The sequence below is a fragment of the Ammospiza nelsoni genome, chromosome 1 (assembly GCF_027579445.1).
Source record: "Ammospiza nelsoni isolate bAmmNel1 chromosome 1, bAmmNel1.pri, whole genome shotgun sequence".
Lineage (NCBI taxonomy): Eukaryota > Metazoa > Chordata > Aves > Passeriformes > Passerellidae > Ammospiza > Ammospiza nelsoni.
The window spans coordinates 14,297,965-14,325,416 of record NC_080633.1 but is presented as its reverse complement, the minus strand read 5'-3'; the positions used below and the strand labels follow the sequence as shown (position 1 = coordinate 14,325,416).

Here is a 27,452-nt window from a genome sequence, read left to right as displayed (position 1 = left end):
ATGAGTAGATAATTCTATTATCATTAACCACATTCACAGTAGTACAAGCTAAAACACTGTTGCTATGGCAATCAATCCTTATGCATGGTTGCAGAAAATGACTGAGATACAAGAGATGGAAATGAATTGAACCAGCCCTTCCCATTCTCAATTAATTCAACACACCAGTCAGCTGGGAAACCACCTAAGACTAAAGTTTACATCGAGCTTCCCACAAGCCTTTTAAAATATACACTAAAGTACAGCTGAGTGTCTGGCATTCAAATGTAGGTTATCCTTAGATTTACACAGTTAGTTAAAATTCAAGGTAAGAGCAAGGCTCCAGTTCAGAGGGGATGCTGCTGGAAACAGATGGATTGCTCTCATCATTGCATTTGTAATACTTAATACTACTTGAATTCTCTCAGCCCAAAGTAAACTGACACTATGGAAAGACCAATGCATGCATGGTTTTGCTCTCATGGTATTACAGCTCCATCTCATGAGAATATGAGACAACTTGCTTTCTATGTAAAGGCAAGAAAAACAGACACCAGAGGTGACTGGCACTTTCTAACAGACCACAGTACTGAAAGCATCCTGCTTCTTTTTCCTACTTTATACTCACAACTGAAAACACACAAATTTTTAAGAGTCAAGCCACAGGATAACAAATAATCAGCAGTCTCTTGATTACATATTATCAACTCTAAATCAACTCCAAGTTTTTACAGAGTAATAAAAACATGCTCATCTCTCAGTACACTGGGAAATGGATACCAGTACTGCTCACTCAGCTTTTCTCTTTACTTACAGTAACAGAATATTTGTCAGGAAATCATGAATTTAAACTTGACAGTAATAAAATCCTTAGAGCTGGGGAAAATTTTGGAATTCAAATTTGCAAACATGTAATTTAAGTAATTTCTTGTACGACTCAAATACAGTTTGAATCTCTACTAGCAAATGTGGAAAATACCACTAAGTTTTTTAATGACAACTGATAATTAAAAATAAGCACTAACAGTTCTTTCCTCTAAAACAAAAAACAAAAAAAAATATAGCAAGACACAACAAGAATTGGGTAGGAATGAAAGCTCAGATACCTAGAGGGAAAACCAACATGCCCTTCCAGTTCTGGAACACAGTAAAAGGTGGTTACAGTGTTTTTAGGAAAAGCTAGAGGCATATGCAGACAGAAGAGATCCAATTCTGCTCCTTGGAAATTCACAGCAACACTTCCTTTCAAAAAAACATTTCTCAGGTGAACAAAGTATTACTTTTTTTGGTCTTATGATAATCTACAGGATTGTTAATAATGCAAAGCAGCCCACACAAAGAGAGGGGGCACTACAGATTACAGGAGCCACATATTCAAAAAGGAACATGTTTTTACCTGCCAGTGTTGGCATTTTAATGTAATTCTTACTCAGTGTTTTGTGCAGCACTACAAAAAATATTCATTAGAAACCAAGAGGGGGGGGCAAGACCAAAAGGGAAGCAAGTCCATATTCTGGTCTGAAAATCAACTAAGAGCAAGCAAATACACCAGGAGGTAAATACAAACTCTAAGATCCTCAATTAGAAATATTTGAAAGAGGCTAAAAATAAACTAGCATGCTTCTAAAAAGCCACTAAATTTGACCTTAAGGAACGTATTATATTTTAAATGAGAGGCAAAATATGTAAGTCCAGAAAAAGATCAGAGCAGCAGTGGAGTTTTCAAACTCTCAAACACATACAGAAGCAAAACATTTGATAAATGTGCTATACAATTACCCTTGTACATTAAACATTTATTTACACAATGTAATCTTTTGTTAAAAAATTATCAGGGATAATCAGAGAAAATTACTCAAGTACTATCAGAACATTCTTGAAATGCTAAAACATGCCTTTGTGAGAAATTTATTCAATTGATGAAGATACATCATTTTTATTGAAAACAGCCCATGAAAAACTGCTGGTATATTTTGTTTCTATTTTAATGTATTTCATAAGTATTTTTCTTGGAATTTAAACAAAAACCTTCCCGCTCGTGTGAGCTTCAAGTCATTAGTGTGAGAACTTCAGCCAATGTTTCATGAGAAAATTACTGAATTATGTCTGTTTATGATTATAACACAGATTTCTCAAGAAAATTGTTCCCTCCTGGGCATTAAAAACTAAATGAGTATGAAAGACTAGAATGTGTTGAATGTGATCAAGCTAGCTTTTCCCGCCAAAATGCTTCAATTTAATCCAAAAGTAATTTTTTAAAACTTAAACAAAGTCTAATAAGTCTATTTCACTTCCAAAAATGACATGCATTTACTAGGAGACTCAATATAAAGAGATCATTAAAAAAAATCAAAATGTCAAGGCCAAGAATTTTATTATGCAACTGCTGTAAATAATTTCTTCTTTTTTTTAATATAAGTTCATGGATGACTCAAAAAGAGCATGTGTGAGAAAGAGAAAGCAATCCCAGTGCAACTGAGAAATTAAACTGAAAAATTAAAGCGAGGAGCCAAAAAACAGACACACAGATGGTAATAACTGGCAAAAATTAAACGTAAAAATCATGCTCTTAAGTACCAACAGATGCAGTGACTTTAAAATATTACTCCTTGAGGATACACAAAGACAATAAGTCCAGATTGTGATTCCTGGGCCAGTCTACTGCTGTGCTACAGTCCCAAAGTACACTGCACTGTATGGAGAAAAAATTATGTGTCAGGGACAGTGATTTCTGCTCTGCCAATCTACTAAAACAGAAGGGAAGCAAGTTAAACTATCCCACACTGTGAAATTAATGTCTTTAGGGGGGAAAAAAAATTAACTTTGTCACTGAGATTAGAGAGGTGACTTGCAGAATCCATTTACAGATTTATAATACTACAGAACTGAGCATGAACTGGTTATTTGAGCATTTCTGAAACATCCTTTCTTGAAATTATTTTCAAGCTTCTTGCTCCAGATGCAAGCAAGACTGCGCTTCCCAGATTCCATGTTGTTAAACACTGCCACACTAACAGCTTTGCTGTTTAATCTTATTAAGGGTCTCCTAGATTTTAATCACCACAATTACCTAAAAGCCATCCCAGTTTAGACCACCAGCATTAAAAAAGGGAAACAAAAATAATCCAGGATTTGAAAACCAAGAAATTTATGTGTAAGAACTATATGTTTGAAATTCAGCCTTTCCTGAAAGATTTCCTTAGAAACTAAAATTGAATAATTATTATTATTATTTTAAGAACACAAGATTTTATCCAGATCACCAACTTTCCAAAAATACCAATTTTCCAGATTGTTAAATGAATTCAGTTGATGCTGGTCTGCATGACTGAATAAGCCCAGCATCTTACACCATCACTGTAATTTCAGGCTAAAGACCACCGCTTTTTGCAAGGCTAAAAAACAGAGTTTAATTAAAAAAAAAAAAAAAAAACCAACTTATATTTATTTAGTACCTCTCCTGGTATGCAGAAGTTTACACTGGGCACTTTCTTATCTAAAGCAGTTACTGGTGCTATCAAGATAAGCACAAAATATAGGGAAAACTACTGAGAACTCAGCAACATGAATGCTTTAAAAAATGACATTAAAAAGCTTTGTCTAAAAGCTTTAGAAGCTATATACAGACACATGTTAACACAGAGATGCTCATATATGTGTATGTATATGCATGTCATCAGTGACCACACTTTAAAATAGTGTTCCTAAAAATGAGCAGTTAATGAATTGCTCTGTATTTCTAGTATGCAAACAAGTATGGACCTGTACTTCACTGTGTTTATATTGATGAGCAATAACAAAACTGAACTGTAAAAATGAACATGAAGGTTTGCTGTGTTCTAACTGGCAAACAAGGATAACATCACCAATCAAATGAACTTTATCTCTGTAGAGTTCTCCTGGCTGAGATGACCCAGAGAGGTTCCACTTCTCAGCAGAACACCCAGCTAGAGCGAGCCCCAGCAGCTGCATCTGCTCTGCTGAAACGGCCCCAGGGTGGTTTCGAGGTGACTCCCACCACCCAGATCAGTCCCAGCTGCACTCAGCAGAGGCAAGCACTGCTCTGGTTTCACCCAAGCTTTCGGAGGTTTGCCTTTGGAGTAAGACAAGTCAAAGCGTGCCTGACACCAACGTGCTCAAAGCCCCAGGGGCCGCCATGGGAGGGCACAGCTCTTCTACTGCTCCTCCTTTTATTTGACGTGCATGAAGTGCCTCAAACACAAAAAGCCATAAAATTAAACAGTCATTAAGGAGCTGTGCTGCAATGGTGTAGGTAGATATGTGGGTTCACACTGACTATAATATATCAACTTTTTTTGTCCCCTACGTATTTCCCAGCCCACATCCCAGTATTTTCTGCTGTCCTCTGACACACCAGTATGGAGCTGAAGTGCCTCCTACTCTATCTTCAGTTTTTCACTAAGACTGACATTTAATAATTTAGAGGAAAAAAAAACTGTCAGAGTCCTTGAGCTACATTAATTTCCATAATGTTACAATACCCACTATCCTGCTGAAATATAATATTATGTCTCTTGCATGGAGAACAGTTTTAAAGACCTTCAAGTCACCAGAAAAATCCATCAGTTCTGATGAGAAGATGAGTTAAAAGAGTTTTCATGAAGAGAAAGCTATTTATAGTGGTAAAGTATAACTACAAGGAAGAACTACTGATGGGCTTGCTTTATGAAGTCTGTGCTTTGTTGTAACAATTATTGCCTAGAAAACCAAGATAAATAAAAATGTCATGATGGAATACTCAATGCAACTTGCAATAATTTTAAACAGAGATGCTCACAGATATGGCCACTTTCTTTTGGGACATTTAATTTAGTCTGTGCTTTGGATAAATGAGTGTAAATTATAAGCAATCATGAGTTCCTGCACATTGGGAAAGTAAAGATTTTGGAAGACAAATGAGGGTACCACAAAAGGAAGAGGAAATTAAGATTTGAAACAAAATGACAACACTGGCTTCCTGCCTAGTATTTTGAAGAAACAGAGAACCAGAGGCTTCGATCACACTGGGTACCTCACTCCACATGTGTTTATTGCATAGTCTGTAAAAATGCCTGCAGTACACAAACCCAAGGATACTTTTTTTTCCCCCCTCTCATTTTAACAATAATTTTATATTTATACTGCTCTGATTTTTAAATTGAGAAAACAAGCAATGTTTTCAATGGCAAATTAAAATAATAGCCAACTGATTGTTCTCAAATTCATAAATAGTCAACTCTTGGCTAGAAAGAGCAGCATAAAAAATTTTAATCCAAATGAAGTTGAAGTAACCACGTGCAGATGGCATCAAAGTAACACCTTAATATGGAATCTGGGCAACAATTCTTATTCTTAAAATATCACATTCAGGAGATCAAAATTACAAGAAGTATGTCTTTGAAAAGTAAAATCTTTACAACAGCTTATTACAGAAACTCTTTTGTTCTTCCAGTCGATTGCCTCTTCATGGAAACCTAGTTGTGCTGGTTTTAATTCTGTGTATTCTGAGTATGGAATCTCCCTCATTCAGAGTAACTGCACCAGTTTCACATAGGTGTTCTTTCTTTGGCACAGGGATTCAGCAAAAAACCTCATCGGTGCCACAAGGCAGCTGGCATTTAGTGCTTGGGGCTCTTGAAAAGATTTTTAATTATTTATAAAGTCGGATCAAATAAAAGTACTTACAAAAAAAGGGGTATTTTTGTTTTTTTCTGTGACATATATAGAAGTAAATAACTTCTTCCTATAGCTCCATTTCCTAACCAGCTTAGTTCTTGTTTCCCTGCTTGCCCCTTCCCTGGCCCTGGATAGGAATTTGACCATTTCATATGCAACTGCAAGTAGTTTCAAGATCAATTTAGAATGGACTTATTTTCAAATGAGCCATTGAATGAACTGGTGGGGCTGGCCTATTATCTTCTTTACTCACCCAGTAATCCTGAGGAAATAAATTAAGATCTTATGGTATCTCACACCAACCAGGTCATATTACGTAATTGCATTCACTCAGTTGCTGCACTCTCTAAATCATGCTGTGTCACTTCATGGGAATCATGACATTTCTCAAAGTATCCTATAAATTACAGTAACCACTTAATACAGCCAGAGAGTACTACATTCAATAATGAAATGCTCATACTTAAGCAATAAAATCAAGATTAAATTTAAAACCCAAAATAAAACAAAAACCCAGACAAATTACTTCCACATAACTCAATTATTAACTCTGAGTTACACAGTATCATTCCCATTTACAGCAAAGTGCAACCATGTCATTAAAATGACCTGTCCACACAGGATTTTAAGGATTTTAAGGACTTTTCCTATTTCCATTAATGGAAGATAAAATAACTATCACTTCCACAACAGAAACGATAAAATTTGCCCTTTCCTGAAAGCACCTTCCTCACAATTAGTGAAAAAAAAAATCATAGAAAGAAAAAATATGAAAATCCTCCTGCTATTATTCAATAAATTAAATAAAAATATGTTTTGCATTCATATAAAATCTTTCTTTTTACCTTGCCCAAAATAACCACTTTGTCTTTATTTCTGTTCTACTTGGAGTTAACTGACTGGAAGCTCTCAGCAGTGATTTACCTGAACCTCTTCAAAAAACTCTAAGAGGAAGCCAAGAGCTCTCACATCCATGTTCTAGTCCAGAAAAGTCTATTTTAGTGTAGGAAGTGCTTTTATTTTAGTGTAGGAAGGACTAAAACTTCCATTACAAATTAATAATATAAATATTACTTTAAAATAAGTAACATAAGCCATTTACCAGAAAAATTGTATCAGCAAGAAAATCAGAGCATTAAAAAAAAAATAAAGGCACTTATTTTTCTACTTAAGGTCAAGAAAACTCTAGAGCATTAATTAGGTTAAGTAAAAATTAGGCTAATGTGAAGTCTAAGCTAAGACCAGTCTGGCTTCTAATGCAGACTTATAAAACCTTGGTTTGACAACAAAACCAAGCAAATTGTGGACCTTGGGTTTTCTTATAAATTGAAAGGAACAAGGTAATTATTCATTGAAGGTGACAGAGCACTGGAAAAGGCTGCCCAGAGGGTTTGTGGAGTTTCCTTCCCAGAGATATTCAAAACCTGCCTGGATATGATTGTGTGCAGCCTGCTCAAGGTGAACCTGCTCCAGCAGGTGCTCGGACTACGTGGCCCACAGAGGTCCCTTCCAAGCCCTGCGGTTTGGTGAAAAAAACTCAAACCTACAGCATCTGGGATACTTTCTGATTTTAAATGGTATCTTTCTGATAGAACATAGAAAAAAAACCAGCATCAGGACTGCACAAAATAAAACAGCAAAGGGATTTAGGGAATGGAGTGTAGAGATGGAACCTCTTTCCGTCCATGGAATTGGCTCCTGCCCCATAGCAACTTCTATTACAAACCATTAATAAGCACATACTTAGGAAGAAGAGAAAGGTAGAGCAGAGAAAATAAGAATACAAAATGAAAGGGGAAAAAAGGTAAAATACCAACACCATGTACTACCAGTACCACCTTCTGAAACAAAAATGCATAATTTCTTTCTAAGCCTTGAAGACACAAGGAATCACATATTTACACTTTGGTTATAAGGCTAGAATGCAGAATGAGCATAAATGTGAATTTTAAATTAAGAATACTTTACCAGGAAGGGCAAGGGAGAATCCTCTACAGACACAATTAACAGAATTGCTTTAATACACTTAAAAGTTTTAACCTTTGTGGTCTTTGAAGTGAACAGTGGAACTGCATCTATTTCAGGTTTGCACCAAAGGGCTGTACTGCCTGAAAAGTTTTACAGTGCCGTAAACTAATGAAATAAATTATCTTAATTTGGTCAGATCTATTTTCATTAACTGTATTACCCACTGAGGGAATGAGGACAAATTTTAATTTTACTAATGTATTTCAGTTGTGCACTGCTGTGGCACTCTGTAATTGAGGCTCCTGCTCAGTGCTGCTCACTCGGGGCCACGTCCCCCCTCTCTGCCAGGCAGGGAAGGCTGTGCAGGGGGAAGCTGTGACCATCACCAGGCCAAGCTGGCCTGAACAGACCAACTCCAGCCACATTCCCATCAGGACTGCTGCAGACACAGCACAGTAGCACCAACAAGCACACTGTGAAAACAGAAAGCATTTTTGTTATAAACAAGTCATGGGGATATATTATATACACCTGGAGTAGAAAGTAAACATATGAGAAGACAGACCTTTTTCATAGCATGAAGAAAGAAAACAAGGAAGAAAAAAAACACTGGACACATCCTTAGACAAAAAGCTTTTCCAGGGCCATTAATGGATTTTCAGATGTCATTATTTGACCTGCTGCCATGGACAGACAGAAGTCTAAAAAGAACAAGATATTACTGTTCCACAAAATATTTAGGAAACGGTCAAAAAGCTAACAGCAATAATTAATAGAAAGCTTCCTACAGGATCTCTCTGCAATTTTAGAGAGTATTATTCATACTGCTGGTATGGTACATTCATTACCATAAATTACCATAACAACAGGATTATTTAAACAGCTTGGTCCAAAAGGGCAGAAAAATAGCAGTCTATGGTTACTAGCAAGTCAGAAAACACTTTTCATGTGTGACAACACTTCCCAAAAAGTTTCTGCAAAACAGAGTGGGTATTATAGCAGACAGTAACAGAGTTGTGCTATCTCACTCCTTTCAGTGCTTGTCAGGCTGCACCTGCAGAAATGCATCAAGTTCTGGCTGCCACAGTCCATGACAGACAAGGATGCACTGGAGAAGGTTCAGAAGAGGCCCAGGAAGATGAGTAAAGGTTGGAAAGCATGCACTGTGAAGGACTGAGGAAGTTAAGTCTTTTCTCCCTGGAAAAGGCCCAGGGGGATCTCACCACATTATTTGAGTACTGAAATGGTGGCTACAGAGAGGACAGAGGCTTTCTGTTCACAAAGAGAAGACAAGGGGCTACAGGTAGCAGTTACTTCAGGCAAGATTTCATCTTAATACCAGAAAGATTTGGTGGTGGTGTGGTTTTTTTTTTGTTTGGTTTAATTCCAGATTTTGGGGGATTTTGTTATAGTCAGAAAAATCAATTACTGGAAGAATCTCCCTAAGAACATCATGATACATTCCCCATCACTGGAGGTGGTCAAACAGGCCTGGACAGGGTACCAGGCAGTCTCACTTAGGCTCTCCTTCCCACACAAGGTAGGACCAGGTCACCAGGTATCTTCCAATATAGGCTGTTCATCCTTTACCTTTCAGACCAGTCCATCATCTGCCTGCTCATACTTAAACATCTTTGAGAATGAGACTGTTCGTGTGTGAGGATATACACACCTGAACATGATGCATGTCTTTTTCTGTGATAATTAAAAACCATGAGTATTTGTGTTAAATTGCCATTTCTGTGTTTGGTTTCGCTTTTTTTTTTTTTTTTTTTTTTTAATTTTTTAAATGTGGACACATATGGAGTTACATTCTGCCACTGAATTCATATCTACACAGCAGCATATAACTGAAAGCAGACTGTAGCCTCCAACTGCCTCACCTATTTAATACACAGTATGAAATGACATATTATTTTTGAAAGGAGAACAAGATAGATGCCAGTATGAAACAGTGTTTATGAAAGCATCACCACTACAGCTGTCCCCAAGCAATAAAGCTGTTTATTCCAACCTCCTACCTCATATAAACTGAAATCCTCAGCACTGAAAAACAACTTCAAATCTGTTCATGACTCCAAGACAAATAAGAAAAGTCTTTTCTCTCCAAAGTATACAATTATGGTCATGTCCAGAAATGGCCATTTTCTATGAAAGAGCACAGACTTATAAATTCCACATTAATATTTTCTTGACGCTAATGCATACTTCATTGGTTGTATCTTGAAATTTGATTCTATCTCTGTACAAACTGGTGCATTTGGCATAAAAATAAGTCTTTTCTTTAAGGCTTCTTTGTTTCTGTAGTTATACACAAACATTCAGAGAATATTCAACGAATATCTGTATTAACATATTCACATCTAAGGTTTGTACAGGAAATCACAGATATTCTTTTGACTTCAGGAGACATAAAAACTCTTTTGTGGGTGTAGGAACACCAAAAAAAAATCAGAAAAAAATATCAAGACAGGATTTAAAAATCAAATTTAATTGAAATGCATAGCATTTTCTCCTATCTAATAAAAGCAACAGAGGGAAAACATTGAAACAAATCTAGAGAATAATTACTAAATTGTGGTCCCATACACATCAGTGATACACCAATACCACAACACTCTTATGGGAAGTCAAATGCTATTGGAAATTGCATACAGATTTTGACCATATTACATATACAAAATATTTCATAGAGGTGATTGGTCAAAGAAAAAAAGGAGGAAAAAAGTAAGGAAAACATTAAATGCTTCTTTAGTTACAGCTCCAAGATGTCAGGGTGCTATTCTGGCAGTCAGGGCATTTGGCTGCCTCAGACCACTGCCCTTCCTGAGCTGAAATTGTCCCTCTTCATGCTGAGTGGAGGCGGAGAAGCCAGCACTCGATAGCTTACATTTCATCCGAGCATTTGAGCTCCTGTGCTGAAACAGTCCACGTCTTGCCAATATAGAGAAATAAAGGGAGCACTCAATTCCTAATTACCTGTAGCAGCACCGGTAAGAGAAAATACTCCTTGGCCAAAACAAGATTGCCATCATCTTCACAGTACCAAATCCAGAAGAAACAACAGCTGCAGCTGTTGGGGTGTTGACAGCCCTATCAGAGCGAAGCCAGTGTGATCCAGGGCCAAGAATCTATCTAAGTAGTAAAAAACCTTTACATGCGAGTGGATATGGGACTGGGGATACTTTGAACTCCTGCAGGGGCACCTTGAGGTCTTCCAACCAACTCTTTAATTAACACAAACCTTAAGTAAATCCTCCTCCAATGCACTGGTCACTTCAACCTGCCCCTGGTTACAACTATGCACAATTACTGAATATTAAATCATGTGCCAAGCCAGAAACAAGCAAACCCATGCCATTTGGTTACATTGACTGCTCCCATTATCAGCTTCAGTGTTCTTGCCTAGTTTCACAAATGCTGGGCAGCCTCATGGTTACACACACAAACATTCCCTGCATTTCACATGGGACCTCCACTGATGACCCCCCCAAAAAGCTCTCTGCACTATGCCTAGAGCTCTGAACACTTGCATTTCTCCATTTTTGTGATAGATGTCCTTTATAGGGAGTATGATAAGCTTTAAAACTATCTTTGTATTTTACAATGTATATGCTGCCATGGTTCCATGTTCATTAAGGTCATTATCACAAGAGACTAATTATGAAGTGCATGGTCCTGGAGAGAGAGGAAAGCAATAGACTCTATCCTGGAATTTTACAGAGTAATGGATAACCAGTTAAAAATTATTCCTCTAACTGAAGCCTAGGTATTCCTTTTTCCAAATCTTAAAGCCCAACTCATTACAATGACAATAATTTTTACTGTAATTTTCCTCTACATGTGAGGAGTTTGAGATAAGAGCCTCCATCCCCAAGCCTTCCTCATCTTCAGGACATGAACCAGAATTCACAGACCCTTCCACTGCAGTTACAGCAACAATAAAAGAAAAAACCTAGGGGAAAAAAGCCAAAATCCATCTGTCAGACAAGGAGAAGCACAAAAGAGGTACACTAGTGAAAACAAAAACATATACATTAGCCATAGCACTATGAAACATTTAGAAATAAACAAAATAAATCAGCAGCATTACTGCCTTCTTCCTTAAAGCATGAAATAGAAACAGGTTTTTCATTGTTACATGAAAATTTGACAAATCCACATTAAATTAGTGGTTTAAATTCACCAACCTATCTCTGAAGCTTTGATTTTTTTTTTCTAACTGACAGTGCTGAAATGCATTAATTTATAGTACCCAAATGTTTGAAGGGAGCATATTCAATCATATTAAAAGCAGGCCTTATTTTGCTGAAAATACAAGCTGAAGGCAGGTACTCTACAGCTGGAGATACAAGACCCATATGCTACTGCCATGTCTGATCCTGCTGCAACAGGAACCAGAGAAACTGAACCAGATTACTATGGACAGATGTCATGAACAAAAATAACTGAGGGAAGTGTTCCATACAGCACACTTCTGCTCAAGAAGAGAGCAGTAGTAACCAGCTTCTTTTGCCATTTAGAATGCATTTGAGTTGCTCTAGTCTGGCTTTTGCTGGATACCAGAAAGCTACAGGGCACTTAGGAATCACACATGTTCTTCAGTAATAACTATGAAATTTTACTCCATCTCCTACTTTGTTTTCATGCACCAATAAATGCAGACATACATCAAATACATGAATGTATAAAAATATATATACCTGTATGTATATAGAATTACATATTGTTTTAACGGCACTAAACTTGTTGTATTTGCAAATCTGATCAACTGCTTCATACTTAAGTGAGGCTGTTTTATGGTTTTCTCTCCTGCTGTCCCCACACCCATTTCCAACCACCTGAGCAAGGAATGTTTCAACTCATGGTGTCTTGCTTGCTGTCAGTTCCAATATTTGACTAATAAAACAAAAATGACCATGTGAGAGAAAGTTTCTGTGTACCTAAACTTAAGGAACTGGTGAAAACTTTAACTCTTTCACGCATTCCCTTTCATGTCTCCCTGGTATGAAACAGCATGAGGCCAGATTTGATCAGGGTCCAAGCAAGTCTTGAGGTGAACTGAGGGAAGAAAGAGTTCTCAAATAAAAGTGACATTACCACATATATGAATAAATTTCAGAGAAAATAAGATTTTTCAACTATTCTTTAAAGTTTGGTTGCTGTGGAGAAAAGGAAGATGTTGCAGAGGTCAAGGCAAAGAATAAAAACCTACTTTTTTTTTTTAACATATTTCAGAATCAAATTAAAGACTGCACTTTTTTTTCCCCTAGTACTTTACAATCTGTAAAAAAGTATAAATTGAGTGAAAAAGTAAAAAATACAATGTGACAGAATCACAGAATGGTTGGGCTGGAAGGGACCTGAAAGATCACCTCTAGCTCCAACCCCTCTGCCATGGACATCTTTCACTAGACCAGGTTGCTCAGAGCCCCATCCAACCTGGCCTTGATGGGATGGGGCATCCACTTCTTAGAGCAACTGGTTTCAGTGCCTCACCACCATCCTAATGAAAAGTTTATTTCTTATATATAACCTAAATCTATTCTCTGTCAGTTTAAAGCCATACTCCCCCTTTGTCCTACCACTACAATGCTCTTGTAAAAAGTCCCTTAAAAATCCCTACCTTTCTAAAAGTATTCTGAAACTGAATTTGCATTTTTGACTCCATAGTGGTGAAATTATTCTTTGATACAGAGTTTCACATCACTTATCTCACGGGCTTGAGAAATACCAGAAGTTACTGAGAAACACACGGGCCATTTGCCCTGTCGACAGCCAGAGGGCTCTGGAACTAACTGGGAACAATTGCTTGGCACATATAGCTAACCAGCACATACAAGCATAACACCTTAAAGGACTTGTAAACCAGACAATCTTTTCCATTTATTTGATGTATCACTCTAATTTACTAGAACCCAAGTAAAACTCCACAAATACAAGCAAAAGCAACTACTGCCAGAAATTTTAACGGGTTTCATACATTCCTCCATTTTTAGGCACAAAAAACACAGAGAAGTTTACAGAACTACTTCTCTAACACCTACTTGAACATTTCTAATTCTATGCCCTTATTAATGCCTGCTACAGTGGTTTATAATGGTTTCCAGAAACAATGTCTCGTTCCATCTTCAGAATGAGCTGTGATGCTACAGAATTACAGTTTGCTCCCTACTGTTGTTTATAGGAAATGAGGTGCTGTGCACACAAAAATAATTGTATTTCTTTGGAACATCACGCTTTCAAAAAGTAATTCCAGTGAATATTCATTTATGCTAGAAGGTGACAGAGATCATCCTGGAATTCTTTCTTGTCTCATATTCAAAAGAAAGAGATGAAGCCAGGTTTAAGAGAAGTAATTTGAGCCCAGACAGAAGAGCCTTCATCCAACAAAAAGTCTCTGGAGTCAGCAAGATGAACTCAATGTTTTCCACTACCTTCTCTGAAGAGCCATAAAGGCATGTTAGAGCAGGACTATTAATACCCCTGGTATCTGGGGGTTCTGCCCTACAGGTTTCTTGGCACTCTTGCTGCCTTACCCTTGGTGCCAGACCTGCAGTCTGCTACTCTTGATGCACATCCTGGCAGGGTGCACAGAGTGCTCCAGCCCCTCCACAGCTCTGCCAAGCACACAGCAACACAACTACAAGCTGCTAAATTAATTGATTATGCCAGATTGCAACCTTGTTGCTTGAGCTTCCCCTTCTCAGAAGTGAAGGTTTAACCGGTGGGAAATAACATCCCACAGTGGATACCGAAGAAGATATTAAAATGCCAAAATGTGTGGAAGAACATCTCTGTCTGCAGCTACTCCCTCCCCTACCAGGCCCTTCCCTTCTTCCCTATAGTGCATCCCACTCTCCCAACAGACTTAGTTCTCCAGAATGCAGAATCTTTAACATATTCAAAGAATAAACCATCTCTCTTCTTAAAAAAAACACCACTACAAACAAACAAAAAGCAGAGAACTTGCTCTAAAGAAACATCATATTTACAAATTCAAACTGTGAACAGTTGACTCTGCTAACAAATATGCTTCCAGTCTACCATTACTGGCAAATTATTTACATAATTGGTGAACAAATTGAACTAGTTAAGCTGTTCCGAGACTAAAATCAACACAAAGCTTAATATGAAACATGATATATTAAAATTTCATGTACCCAACATTTTACAAGATGATCACTATTAAGATTTCTAATCCAACTCCTTTTGCTGAGACAACAGTTTCATTAAATGCCACAGTGCGAATCTAACGATGCATGGAAATGTGCCTCAACAACATCAAACAAGCAGAACTGACACCGGAGCTGCCTTCACATCTGGGCACTGACTTTCCCTTTCAACACAGGCTGACAGAGACAGCAGCTCACTTCATCCAACCTAACACTGTATCTTGGAGGAAAACAGCAATGGAAGGAATGCTGACATTAAATGTGCACAGGAAAGAATAGAAAGACCAAAGACAGAATTTTTCTCATAGAATATATAATCAATTTGCAGATAATTACAAAGCATAAAAATAGTTAATAACTCACATTTGGGAGGAGGTTGAGGGGGTTTTTTAATACTCTGTGATATTATTTAAGCTCATTTTAAACTAAGAAGGGGTTTGAAAGAATGCTATGATTTGGCAATGCCAAACTTCAAATATCAGTAAGGAATACGTGGGTGCAGATCAGGCCCAGGACATCAGGCATTGGATTATAAACCTTCCCCTCCATTCACACAGTCAGTGTAACAAAGCCTGGGCCGTGTCAAATAGCAAATTTCATTTTGAAGCTCTTCTGCATACAGCAAATTCTGGGTTTATGTCCTATTGCTGTAAAATAGAAAATTTGTACATTGTTGTTCGACGCAAAAATTCTGTATTTTCACGGCACATTGCATAAAGAAAAAATGAGGCAATAATGCTACATATGCACTACCCTACATGTGAGCTTGCTGCTGTATTTCAAATTTCCATATTAAAGATGCATTTTCTGTACACATCTGAAGACATTTCTTTGAAAATTTCAGGCATATACAAAGACATGAAGTGACTGCTAGGTAATTTGAATTTCAGACCTTTAAATCTCTGTGACTACAAGCTTATAAACAAATTAAGAAATAAATTAATTGATTAAAAACAACGACAAATTGGAACAACTAAGTGTTTCAAAAAAGACTAAGATAAAAATCAATATAAATATACACTAAACAAATATAATACTGTCTTAAAATTTATAATTAATATGTTTTATGGTGTTAAAAATAACAAGCATTTAAAAGTGCAGTGCCAAAACTGGCCCACATTTGGCTATTATGTAGTATCATTGTTGGATTTCAGTGGCAGAGTGTTTACCAAAATAACACTAATTAAAATAACCCTGTTGATATCAGTTGTGAAGAACAGCAGCACTCCATATACTATAGGAATGCATTTATGAACTCAAAAATGAAATTATTTTCAGGTGTCCATTTTAGCAGGTTTTTTTGAAGCAGAAGGTATCCCACACAAATGTAGTCAGCATACTGCAGGTGTTTCTATCATGCTTAAAGAACCTATGTCAGGTAAGAATACACTTCTTTGTAATAGCTTGGAGTAGCATAAAGATTAGATTGATAAAGTAATATATATATACACATATATATTACCTGTTCTTGCCTCTCCAGCCACTTGTCCACCATGGGATGACTGGCACTTAACGATGAACGAGCATTGTCTCTCTGAAACTGGTTAGACCAGCTACTAGTATCTCGTGGTAGGCTTCTGTAGTTTTCATCTTTCTAGTTTAAAAGAAACAAAAAAGGGTCTTATAAAAAACAACCAGTCCTTGCACATTAACAATGCAGCTGGTTATTAAATGAATACAAGAGGAAGACTGGACCCAAGGACAGCGCGATGGCTCGGCCACTCAAGGGCAAGAGCTCCTGTTCCTTAATGCCAGGGACACCCAAATAAAGCCTGGGTGGAATTGTAGATCTTCCACCCACTCATGCTTCCCTTCCTCTTTTTCCAACCTCAGACCTCTAGTGCACAGATTCCCAAGTACATACTCAGCAAGGCTTTCAGAGCATCACTCTCCTCAGTTCATTCTCACTGAGAGCAAATGCACCAAATGAGTGCACTCAGTGACCGCTACGGCCACTACATCATTTTCCCAAGTCTCTGGATTTAATCAATTTTACAATCAAAGCAGTCTCATTGCTCCAGGTACTGTCCTTAAAACCAGAATAGCGCGCTGTAGAGTTCAAAACTGGAATTTATTATTTCACATAATAATGCTTTGCCTGGTTTGCCTGAAGGTACAAGTACAGTCACATTTGTAGAACAGCAGCAGATGGAGATTGTGCTGACAGAGATACACTGATCCTACTGAGACTGATAATTTTTCTCTTTCTTTTTAATTGATGAATTTGTCTGCACATCTTTCCTACAAGCTGTACAAATTCTTCAGCTTCTAAAGGTTATTAGTCCTTACCCAGTCTGATCACTAAAAGCCAACAAAAGCACAGAGGCAGATTCTTAATGATGGGAGTTACCTTTAGCCTAAAGTCAGTGTTACTGATAGCTTACATAGCTTATTCCTTCCAACTGAAATAATACATGGAGCTGAAATTCTGCTTAGCTTTTCAAAAGAGAATTATAAATATACTATAATATATATAAGTATACTTCCTTCAGAAGCAGAGTATTTTTTCCAGTCAGTGTTTGTCTATCTTCATGCCAAATCAGATAATTCAGAGAGACTATCTATTTTTAAAATAGGATTGTAGTCCTACATATTTTGCAATATTACCACTTTGAGGAATCTCAAAACCCTCTAAAATAATAAACAAACAGGAATGCACATTTGCAGCTAAAAGTTATTATTTTCTTTATTTATAGGACACAGTAGATTTCTGATCCCCTCTTAAATCAATACTTCATTCCATCAGCATGAGTATTTCCTTTCCCTATTTGCCACACTCATATTTCTTTGGCTTGGAACAATATTAGTCCAATATTCTAGATGCAGCATCTTACAGTTGTCCTTCACAACTTTACAATGCCCTTGCAATTGTCCCTCATAACTTTATTTCTTGTATATATATGACAGGCTTGGCTAAGAAATTCAGGTCTTGGTATAACTGTGAAATAGAGCAGTTTTCAAAAGCTTCCCATGCAAGACCAAGCTTTTCCCAGGCATTTCAAACCTAAGTTTTCTTAATTGATGGTAACTTTTCTTGAAAGATGTTGCAGTATAAGATAAAGTCTTCCATTTCAAGACATTGAAGCTTCAATTCATCCAACACAAGATAATCTTGTAAAAATATGTTTGCACAAGTAACCGGCCTAACAAATACCCATCATAAATTACTTTACCCTGCCACAAATGAACAAAATCTTTGTGCCTTGCAGCAACTGAAAACAATCCAGTATTCCAGTTCTGGTTAACCACACAGCAAACTAGAAACTTGCTCTGTGTCTTGCTTAGAAAGGCAAAGTCAGCTTTGTACAGCAAATATCATAAAAGCCAAGGAATGGTGTACACAAATTGATTTTTGTCCTGTTGCTTCTCTTATTCAATTCTCCTCTTCAGGTGACAGGGGTGGCATGGCTCCTATAAGCCAAAACAACAATTTCTCTTGTTCAAAGTGGAGGGCAGGTATAACAACAAAATCAGAATCTGACAAAGAAATAACAAAAAATCATTTTATGTGCAAAACCACCCATGCAGCTGGTGCGTGCATTATTATCACCTAACAATAACCCACTACCTGACAGACATCACCTGGTCTGAATGAACAGAAATTTCTTCCCATGAAACAAGATATTTTCTGTATTTCTGTACTTTATAGAGAATTCCATTTTTTATTGATTCCTGCTTACAATGTTCAATAGAAACTTTTTTAAAAGACATTTTTATTTACAAAATCCAAAGCCCTCTCTCCAACACAGCATCCATTATGCCTGCACAGGAGCATTTCACAAGAGCAAGAAAGAAGCAAAGATTCTCATCTAGGGATGTGTTGTTCTTCAATTATTCAATCACCAGGTCTCAGAATCACAATGAACAGTCACATTGCACAAAGTTTATATTGGAAATTTGTGCTGTAAAAAGTCTCAAATATCACAACACTCAGAGTAAGTGAAGTTACCTTAGCTCAGAGAGTTAAATTAGGCCTCTGTCTTGTGTATCTATACTAATGTCAAGAATTTTGCCAAGAGTTTACACCTAATATTATCTATGCTGACAGAAGAGTACATTCATCCCACCTACCAAAACATTTCTGCTTGTAGCCCACTTTTGTAGGAGATTGCCTTTTTCCTGTTAAGACTTAAATCAGCTCATTTTACACAGAAGACATCCAAGCCACTCAGCAATTTTTTGTGACAGCAGAAATAAAAGCCAGAATGGTAGAGACATGTGGTTTCTGTAACTCTTTTTGTTTCTCAGCACTTTCACCTCTCACCTTTCTTCAGAGGATCAAAATAGCGCTATTACCAGATTGGAATAAAACACCAGTGCTGCAATCACAGACACAGTCATGTTGATGTTAGCCTAATAGGGAAATATTAGAAGATCCACCAGGCACAGAGAAGCCCTCCACTCCTTTCTTTGTCACTGCTTTCTGGCAAACAGCTCTCCCTGTCCCCACGAGTGCAGCACTGGGACAAGCACCAAACTGGAGGAGGAGCAGAGCGATCAGCAGCCAGCACTGCCACACACCATCCTTCTCACAGGCACCTACAGCACACAGCCTTAAGGCGCTCCTGGCTACCTGGAACCCCATTTTTGCAGGGGTTTCCATTACTACCAGAGCTAATTCAAAGATAGCTGTGCTGACAAACCACAGAGGTACAGGTGAAAAGCATCACTGCAGCTTAGACATTGGGATTTACTGAGCCAGCTGTGATGCTGCTATTTAAAATATATACTGTCTGGGGATTTCTTGTGTAAAATATTCAATTGCTAATCCAGACAGCTGTACTTATCTTCAGCATGATCTAGCTTTAGCACACATGCTACCAACATCCAGCTGAAAAAGGAAGGAGGAAAAGGTGTGTGTCTCTTTCTCTGGAGAAAAAGGTGTGTGTCGCTTTTAGCTACAATCCCATAAAGGAGAAGATTTCATGGTACAGAAGCCATCAGGGTCACTCAGGGAATTCCCATTTCTTCTGGAAATGCAGCTGTGAGCCCTCCTGGGACCAGGGCTGACATGCATCATCAGTTACAATTAAATGCCCTAATTTTCTAAAAAGAAGTTTCTTCCCCAAACATCTTTGGGGACCATGGGCCATGTCAGCTTTATCATGTTTGAAATGGAAATTGATCAATATAATACTAAAAGTGCCAAGTCATAATACCACCACTACACTTAACTGCAGCATTTTGGAGTAATTTTAATGAGGACACATAATCTAAGATTTAGTTCAGCATGGTGTCCCTGTGGGGTTTTGCTGGAGGATTGGGTGAAAGGGGAAAGGAAAAATGAAGCAATTTTGCCATACTTTTAATTTCAGATGAATTGCAATATGTTACAAGAGTCTCATCAAAGACTCTGTAGCTGGTAGAGGAAATTATGCATTAAAATGGTCTGTGTACTTCAATTACTAGCTGTCATTGCATGAACTCACTTGTGATTTTAACTTGCAGTTGTACCCCGGCAAACTCCCAGCATCACAACCCAACCAGAACGTTCTCCACCTGGTGTGGTGACAGTTCCACGTCTGCTAAATCATTTGCTAGTTTCCAAATAGTGAAGAAAATGGGTTTTCCCTTTGTTTCACCTCCCAAATGGCTAAAGTGTGGCAAATTTTGGTTGCTTATTTAAAACAAAACTAGACAGCATCATAACAGGGGTAAAATACACTGAAGACATCTTCAAAGTAATTCTCTGAAAGACAATTCAAAAATGCAAACCAAGTTTTCACTTAAATTATTTCTACAGCAATAGAAATGTATCCCATGTGTCCTTTAGGACAGTCACTAAGAGAGATCATTTTGGGCACTGACCATTTTTTGCTATCCAATCTTTTTCCTTGTATCCTATGCGCTTTGGAAAAGGCTGCTTTATTTGGCTCTAGCTCCTTGTGATGGCCTCAGACTGAGAGAGGATTTGTCATGAGAGATGAAAAAAACTTTGTTTAGTCTTTTGAGGTTGCAATTCCACCTGAAAGACTTTGGCCAAATTCATGTCTATAAGGGCAATTATTGTTGTAGAATCACCATACAAGTTTTAAAGGTTGTTCTTATTTCTTTTAATGCTCCACTATGATCATGGTAGACCTTGAACAATTCGGTGTCACTCAGACAGGATGCTAAAAGCTGTAATTAATTACCAAAATATTCACATAGTTTATGTAAGTAACTCTGTCTGATGAAAACATCTGTTTATAAATGAAATAATATACACACAGATCCATTTTCCATGCTGTCTGATGGTCTAGAAAATAGATTCCTGGAGTTTCTTATTTGGATGAGGATTCACGGCTGCTTTTTAACTGGATTTTAGACAAATATGGAATAAGACCAAATTGATCTCCAGTTCTAAAAAAAAAACCAAAACCAAAAAAAACAAAGAAGGCTGCACAAATGTCTCTTTTACATGGAAAATACATTACATATATAAAATTAATTAACCCAAAAAATGCATTGCATGAAGAGAAATTCCATTTTTAAAAAAACCCTACTTACACAGATGTCAGATTTGGAACTGTTCTCTCTATTAACATAGCATCTTGTAACAACAATTTCTCCCAAATGTCAGTAATTTACCTCCAAACTAACTGTACCAGTCACTTCCTATAACTATCCATGTATCTCAGTAAACTGACACTACTGCTTGGGTGAGCTTCCTTTTATTCCCAGCAGATTCATTTTCCAAGGCTGCTCTTTTACTGATGTATACTGAAGAACATGACCCCAGGAGCTGCAATAATGCAGATACAGTCCAGCCATTCAGTGTAGAGAAAAAGGAATGAGTTACAGTCACCCAGTATCAGAAACCTTTGATCTGAGGCCACTCTCCAAGGAGGAAAGTAAAAGAGGACTTGCACATTAAAGAATTACCACAGCTTCATCCCTTCTATCAGCTCTGACCTGGAACATGGGTCATTTCCAACTGATAAAAGCTGATTTGCAGAAGATACAAATATAATAGTCTAATGAAGAACTGCATGCCCTATTTATGGTGAAAATAGATGAGAAGAATGACCACTCCACATTTATTTGGATATTTTCAGAAAGACCTTTCTCAGAAATGACCCTCTGTATAGTTTCATGAAAGGAATTAATGTATTATGCTTCTAGAAGAGCTCATTAGATGACAAAAAGGAAAAAAGCATTTGAAAAGCCAGTGTTCTGTTTAAGTTCTATCACCTCAAGTTCAGAAATTTCCAAATTATATATTCCATATATTCCAATTTATATATTCCATGTTACCCTTTGACTGATAAGCAAGGCCTGACCTTAAAAAAAGAAGTAACTATGGGCCATGATAATCAGACAGTTCCCTGTGCAAGTGGTATTATATGTAAACATAATACCAGTGTCAAAGAATATTGGCTCAATTAAGAGTAAATTAAAAAACATGATATTGCCCATCCAAAACATTCTGTTGATGTCTCTTGTTTACAACACAAAACTTTAAAATGTCATGATCTCTGCATGTTCACGTGCAAAGCCAGAGGTTTCCAAACAGTTTTATTTCTCAGATGGAGGGACAAGAAAGAAGCTGCTTCTTCCTTTCACTCTTTACTTATTAATCTCCTAATATAACCCCACAAGGGATAATGCAAAACAACTCAAATAACATACAACAGTTTATATTCAGTAATTATAATTCAGAAACTGTAACTAAAGACATGGCTTTCCACTGCTCCATTTTAGAGAAAAATAAATGAACCAGTTAAGTTAAAGTGTCATGAAGCTACAGTTCTGATTCCTCTACACATTATACTTAGGAAACCATTTCCCCTTCTACTATTTTTCATTCAAGTGAATATTCTCTTTTTCTGTGCCACTTTAAAGGCATCTAAAGAGTTCTTATGCATATCCACCAGTACACGAATCTATATGGGTATCTGTTTAAATGCAATAATATAATTATGCACAGTCCTGCCATTTTCACCAGATATTTGCTTTTGTACCCAGATTTATACATTTTATGCCAATTTGGATTTAGAGAAAATATAATTTCTAAAGTTGTTTATTTTAAGTGTTGATATGATGCATTCGATTCTTTGGGAGAGCCAAGAAATTAAAGAAGGGGAAAAAAAGCTGCTAATTAATTAATTTCAAAGCAGCCTCTGAAAACAGGATTTAACAAATTGAATGTCAATATAAATATATTTAAGAAGCTAAGAGAAACAGGAAACAAGGGGATATAGGAAACTTCATGACAACCTTATATTTAGATCTCAAAATGAAGAACATCTTATAAGCCACCAGCAGCCTTTTAAATGCCAAGTAGATGCTTTTAATTGGCCATACCACTGAAATGCTGCAACTGACTGTCTCTATGTTTAGAAACTCGCATCTGATGCTCTGAAATGAACAAAGGAGGCTGGGATAGGAGGTAACCAGTCTGTCTTCTCCAACTAATGGAACTGATTTTCCCCTTTCTTCATTACATTGGCCAGCATGAAGAAGAGCAGGTTTTTAAGGTCAGAACCACAAAGGCAATGTCCCAAACCCACGGTATCTCTTCCCCAGCAGCACTCACACACCACTGCCTCCTCCATATGGAATGATACGGACCAGGAGCTCCACTGGGCTCCTAGCAAAGCATCCATCACCTCACCCAACTTGCCAATTCACTCAGACCTCAGCCAGAATTCCTCCCAGGATCTGTGGAGGAAGGCCCAGAGAGGAACCGGCCAGGGGCTTGTAGCAGTGTTTCCCTTTTATCTGAGTTTACAGCAGCACAGACATCCCTAGCTCCTTGCAGTTTCACTGGAGTTCCTCACACTGAACAGCTTCCCATCTTCCTTCATATTATTATTTTAGCTTTTGTTCCTGTTTCATTTACTTCACAGGCTCAGCAGGCAGTGCTCTCCAGCTGGACATCTGTACACAAGAGCTGAAGAGCTCATTTATAGAGACAACAAAACTGGATGGCAGCACACAATGATCATCCCATCAGGCTGTGAAACTAAACCAGGCTGTGACCTCTGTTTCAGCCTCAAAATCAGTGATAACAGAAGTGACCAGGAATTCCTGTATTTACTGGAGCTGATTTTCCCCACTAACTAAAGCTTAACATCTCCTCCCCAGCCTTACTCCTCCTTTGCACTGATTAGTTCCACATATGAGTGAATTTTATTCTGATACGGCTTGGTTGTCAAGTCTTTATTCATTGCTAGATGAGATAAGTGAATTTTAAAATGCAACAGATTTAGCAAAAACATTAAATATTCACTGTTTAAAATTTGCAGGTTCATATCTGAACACTGTTGGGAAGCATACCCTGCAACCTGAATTGTACTTTAAACTTCTTGCTAGATATACATTCAGCCAAAACCCAAACATGTTTTGCAGCAATACATAACCTTAATAACCAGAAAGCAAGACAGACAAATATTTTAATCTTCAAACGCTCTTGAACAACAAATGTATTATGGTTGCATGGTTGTAGGTTACAACTAAATAGATGAAAGCAGGTCAAAACAAAGATCCATATATATTACCAGGAAAAATATATGTGCTTCTAACCTTGGGAAATAAAAAAATCCACTAAACCTGAACATCTAACTGTTGGGGGTTTTTTTAAACTTACTCAGTCTTTTATCAATCTACTCTGTCAGGACCAGCCTTTCACCCTCAAACCAAGGAAGAGCTGCAAAAACATAAAAAATTAATACCAATAGAGACAAACACTTAAACACGGGAATTTACAAAGTACACCCTCACTTAGAAAAAGGGCAGAGGAAAAATCTTCAATTATCCTATACCACATACTTTAGAGCTCTCTGTTTTCAGTATAGCTTTCAGTACAGCTCTCAGTATAGCTCTCAGAGAGGTGCTGAGCACTGCATTTAGCGAAGCGGAAAGACAAACAACCTGTGCACATTCCAGCACTCCTTTATCACGAGCGGGAGACTCTCTCACCCTGACCCTCCTTGGCACTCCCAGCTCATGATGCAGCACTGAGTCCCCTCAGCTGTGGAGCAGGCATTGCTCACCCAGACACTGCCCACCCATCACCTGCCGTGAGACTGGGACACAAACACACATCCTTCCTACATCACTGATGAAAAACAAAGGCAATGTGTTTAACAGACTTGCTCAGCCTGAGAGCAGAAGTGGAAAAAACTCACCAGCTCTCAGATCTTGCACTGATATCTTTAGAGGGGCAGAGAGGAGATTTGACAGATGGGCATCCACAAATGGATGACTTGAAGCAAAAGGAGGTAAAACAACAAAGGAGATGGAGAAAATTATACCTTCACTTTGGATTTATTTGTTTTGTTGTTGGCTTTTTGCCTGCTTAACATGTGGTCATGACTGACTTTTGAATGCCAACAGCTGAATGCTGTCCATGTACACAGCCCTCAGCTAATGGAACAGCATAGCATCAAATGATGCACACTGGCTGTTACCTCTGTGCACTAGGCAAGGATTTTTCACTTTGTGTCTGTTATTCCCAACTTGCTGGTGGTGGCAAGAAACATATGTGTTTTCACATTTTGAAAGTCAGGAATTTTGAGCTATTTCATAGAGTTTTCATTGCACTAAAAATATCACCAGCAACTGTACTAAAGACAGACAATACTTCATGGTATTCATGAAAGCACCTGAGGCAGAGGGCACATCAAGAAACACAAATTATTCCATCAAAACATAAGAAAACAAGTTTCTTATTCTGAGAATGATCGAACACTGGAAGAGGTTGCCCAGAAAGGTGGTGCAGGCTCCATCCTTGGAGATGTACATTCTCAAAACCTGGCTGGACCCAGACCTGAGTAACCTGCCCTAGCTGCCCCTGCTCTGACCAGGCAGGCTGAACCCAACAATCTCCAGAGGTACCTTCCAACCTCAGCTCAACTGTGATTCTGTGAAAGACATGAATTTTACACACTATCCAGGACAAAAATAACACATATTGTGGTGATTTCATAGTGCACTCTCTTTGGGTACAGTTCCTTTTAATTATTTACTCACCATGGCACAAGCTGCCAGCAACAAGTTACTATCACTCAGGAAGAAAACTGATACATACAACTTCTGTTTTCTTGACCTTCCATTAATCTCTCTTCGGTAACATTTAACATATTAAAACACTTTATTTCACCACATTTGGACAACCCATGTTCATTCTCCCTTCCTCTCAGTCTATGCAAAACTACATCTGAAATTACAAAGCTCATGACCATCTCATTGAAAAGGAAAAAACCCTGCTCAAATATACCTGGATGAAGAAATATTCATGGCTATTGAATCCCCCAGAACTTCTGTTTAAAACACTGCATTTTTAGGTTAAAAGCAGGCAGCTGTATCCATCATGTGGGGGTTTAAAGCCTCTCATGACAGAGATGCCAGGCTCTTTGCAGATACCCTGAACTTCTCCTCCATGGATTCACCTGTACTACAGCACTTCACCAATGCTGCTCACCAGGTACACAGCACCTCCCTTCTGAAGGACTCAAAACCAGAGACTGAGGCTCCCAAGAAACATCAGCAACAATTTGGTCTCAGGCTCTCAGAATGATGCCCAGTCCTTTAGTCCACAACCTTCCTCAGTTAATTGAATAGATTTACACTGTGCCATTTAGACTTCCTGGCTACAAAATGACACCAACACACAATTATAATATTGTGCCCTTCAATCCTCTGAATTATATTTCAATTCTAGTGAAACACCACATCTTTGGTGACAGTGACAAAACAATTGTCACTAAGCTGTGTTTGAAAGGACTTCAAGGTAAATGAAACTAATTTTCACTTTAAATTTGATTTTGAAACTGAAATATCATTGTTGTTGGAGCTTTTCAAAATATGCATGCATGCTTTTCTCCTATCTAAACACATTTCATTAGAGAAATCTTTTTTTTTTATTCTGTTTACAAAGAGGATTAGAAAGGATTGCATCTTTCACATAAGTATAAATCCCTGCAACCCAGCAATCTGAAATTTTGTACTCATCAGTCTCAACCCACAGGAACAGCAAAACTCCCTGCAATAGGAGATGTGGGAAACACAATCTGTTTTGCAGGTAAGGTCATTGATGCTAGATGAGACTTAGGGCACTCACAGGAAGTTTCAAATTATTTCTTTGTGGTTTATAGAGTCCAAAAAAATTAGCTTTCCATGTAGGAAGAAAGCATATCCTAGAAAGAATTATTATTCCTACAAGGCACAGTGATACTCCACCTCAAAATAAGTACATGGACAAACCCATTTAACAACAAATAAGCAAAAAATTTGGCAGCTGACTAAACAGCAAAGACAAAAGCACAGGAAAAAAGGAACTACAAAATGATGTGCCAAGTACACTGAGTTATATGCTTGCTGTTGCTGATCCACCCCACAGAGCACATCGTGCGCCATTTGCTTTGCTGCAGGTGGGTGAACCCAGCAGCCAGAGGCACAGAAGCCCATGCACAAACATTTTTCTCCCTCTTGAGCTCCCCTTTTTAACCTACATTTCCAATTCTTTCTGCTGTACCAATGTTGTTATCTCTGACAGGGCAACATATGAATCAAAATCAGCAAAGTCACGGTGGGAAGTTTGTCATAAGCCTGTTATCCACAGTGCATCCCTGCATTAAGCAAGGCAGGTTAACTAGATAAGCCTTCAGTCTTTCAGAGAAGCAGAATCAAGGCAGGTAACTAATTTGTAATGATAAGTCATTCCTCACC

At 37.8% G+C, this 27,452-nt stretch overlaps 1 protein-coding gene across 14 annotated transcripts in view; it reads right to left on the bottom strand.

Annotated features, from left to right (window-relative positions):
• PARD3 (par-3 family cell polarity regulator) overlaps positions 1–27,452 on the bottom strand; it is a 444,327-nt gene that overhangs the window by 234,482 nt on the left and 182,393 nt on the right. For 9 of the 14 annotated variants that reach the window (XR_009420516.1, XM_059493593.1, XM_059493627.1 and 6 more), the window contains exon 5: positions 16,261–16,392. The exons of the other annotated variants lie outside the window; for them this stretch is intronic. Coding sequence is in view for 8 of the 9 variants with exons in the window: in XM_059493593.1 (XP_059349576.1) it covers positions 16,261–16,392 (132 nt within the window). In the remaining variant the exon portion in view is untranslated. The remainder of the gene's footprint in view (positions 1–16,260; positions 16,393–27,452) is intronic. 14 annotated transcript variants of the gene reach the window in all.